Raw genomic sequence first — 1,852 nt, 5'->3', positions numbered from 1 at the left:
GACTTTCAGACAAATCAGTGCACGTCCTGATCCTCAGCTCCCTCGCTGATGAAACGAGGCATACAAATACCACTCGCCCCTAACCGGGGCATTATGAAGAATAAGGAATGTTTTTCTAAATGCACCAACATCTATGGAGCCCAATTCAGGGACTCGGTAAGTGTTCGCTAAAGCTGTCCTCTCCTTCCTCGAAAGCATGTGGCAATGAACGGTGCGCTCCGGGGCCGGGGAGGCGAGCCGGCCGGGCTGCGGCGAGCGGGGTGCCCGCGTCCCCCAGCCCGAGGCGGGGTCCCGCCGTCGGAGGCGCCCCCGCCCCCCTCCCCGCGCCGGGCCTCACCTTGGTGGTCGTAGACGCTGATGTAGGAGATGCCCACGGCCATACACCACACCACGAGGCTCGCGATGTCCGAGAAGCTGGTCTCCGGCTCCTCCTCGGTGATCACCAGGCCCATGTGCACCGGCAGCTTCTCCAGGGACCGGCCGTCCGCGCGCCAGCGCAGCCGAGGGTGGGGGCCGCGCGGGTGCCGGTGCGGCCGGCGGTTCCTGCCCGCGGCCGGGGGCTTGCGGAGCGTGAAGCCAAGCGGCGCTAGGACCGCGGCGGAGGCGGCGCGGCAGCAGCGCCGCCAGATCCAGTTCCAGGTGCCGAACCGAACGCGGAGCCAGTAGGTGAGCGTGCGGTGCAGGCAGAGCAGAGCGTGCAGCACCCGCCACACCAGCTCGTACAGCCCCGTCATACTCTCCGGGCGCCCGTCCGTCCTCCCCTCCCTCCCTCCCTCCCACACCCACGGGGCCGCGGCTCCTTATCTACCCCTGCGGGCGGCGCGAGCCATCGCTCCGCGTGCCCCGGTCCCCCGCGCCCGAATCCCTTTCCACTGCCAGCGCCTCACCTCGCCCCCGCCGCCATCTTCCTCCGGCCTTGGCAGCCCCACCCCCGCTAGCGCATATTCAGTTCTGATTGGTCGGCGTGGAACTCTGACGTGGCTTCTTGGGTTAGAGGATGTGGCCTAGCCCCGCTCGGCGAGGGAGAGCGCGCTCCTGGGAACTAGGTGGGCCGGCTTCCGAGTGCGCCCCCTGGTGGTTTGGAGGTTTAGAAGCGGACGCCACCGGTACTTAGGCGCCGGACCCAGAAAGATGCCTGTCGTCATGGCAGGAGTGGGTGATGGCAGGGACGCAGTGTTCCTTGGGTCCTGGGCATCTTACACTGTCTGTTTCCTCTCATGGTCCCGCTAGAAACTGTTTCCAAGCAGTAAAAGTCGTCCGAGTGGATTGGGAATTACAATAGCCAGAAGGAAACTAGGGGTAGAAAGTATCCCTCAGTAAGTGTTGATGCTGGAACCAACCAGGGTCCCTAAAGGAAGTGTCTGTAGAGGTGGGAGCGTGCCCCGTACAGAGGTCCTGCCACTGCTCTTTGATCAAACCTTCTAGCTGGACTGATTCTACGGAGAGTGAGAACGAGAACCCTTAGTAATGTTCCTGAACATAGTTCAGCCCGTATCATTCCCCTCTAAAGGGAACCCTTTGCTACAGCGGTTCTCAACCTGTGGGTCGCGAACAATGAAAATACATCCTGCCTATCAGATATTTACATTACGATTCATAACAGTAGCAAAATTACAGTTATGAAGTAGCAACGAAATAATCTTATGGTTGGGAGTCACCACCACATGAGGAACTGTATTAAAGGGTCACAGCATTAGGAAGGTTGAGAACCACTGGAATACATGCGAGAGGTTCCACCCCTGGCAGTCCAATCACTTCATTGTTTCATTCATTCATTCATTCAGCAAGCCGTTACTGGCTACCAGCACCACTGACCTCAGTCGCCACTACTGTTGGATGTAAACGTCCAGCC

At 60.1% G+C, this 1,852-nt stretch overlaps 1 protein-coding gene across 1 annotated transcript in view; it reads right to left on the bottom strand.

Moving 5' to 3' along the window:
• NUS1 (NUS1 dehydrodolichyl diphosphate synthase subunit) overlaps positions 1-918 on the bottom strand; it is a 23,330-nt gene extending 22,412 nt beyond the window's left edge. Inside the window, exon 1 of the mRNA XM_006089204.3 lies at positions 338-918. Within this exon, the coding sequence (XP_006089266.1) occupies positions 338-734 (397 nt within the window). The 5' untranslated portion in view covers positions 735-918. The remainder of the gene's footprint in view (positions 1-337) is intronic.
• Between the last annotated feature and the right edge of the window lie 934 nt (positions 919-1,852).

Source organism: Myotis lucifugus, unplaced genomic scaffold (assembly GCF_000147115.1).
Source record: "Myotis lucifugus unplaced genomic scaffold, Myoluc2.0 scaffold_57, whole genome shotgun sequence".
Classification (NCBI taxonomy): domain Eukaryota; kingdom Metazoa; phylum Chordata; class Mammalia; order Chiroptera; family Vespertilionidae; genus Myotis; species Myotis lucifugus.
Note: the sequence above shows the minus strand (reverse complement) of the source record. Positions and strands in the feature narration are given on the sequence as shown.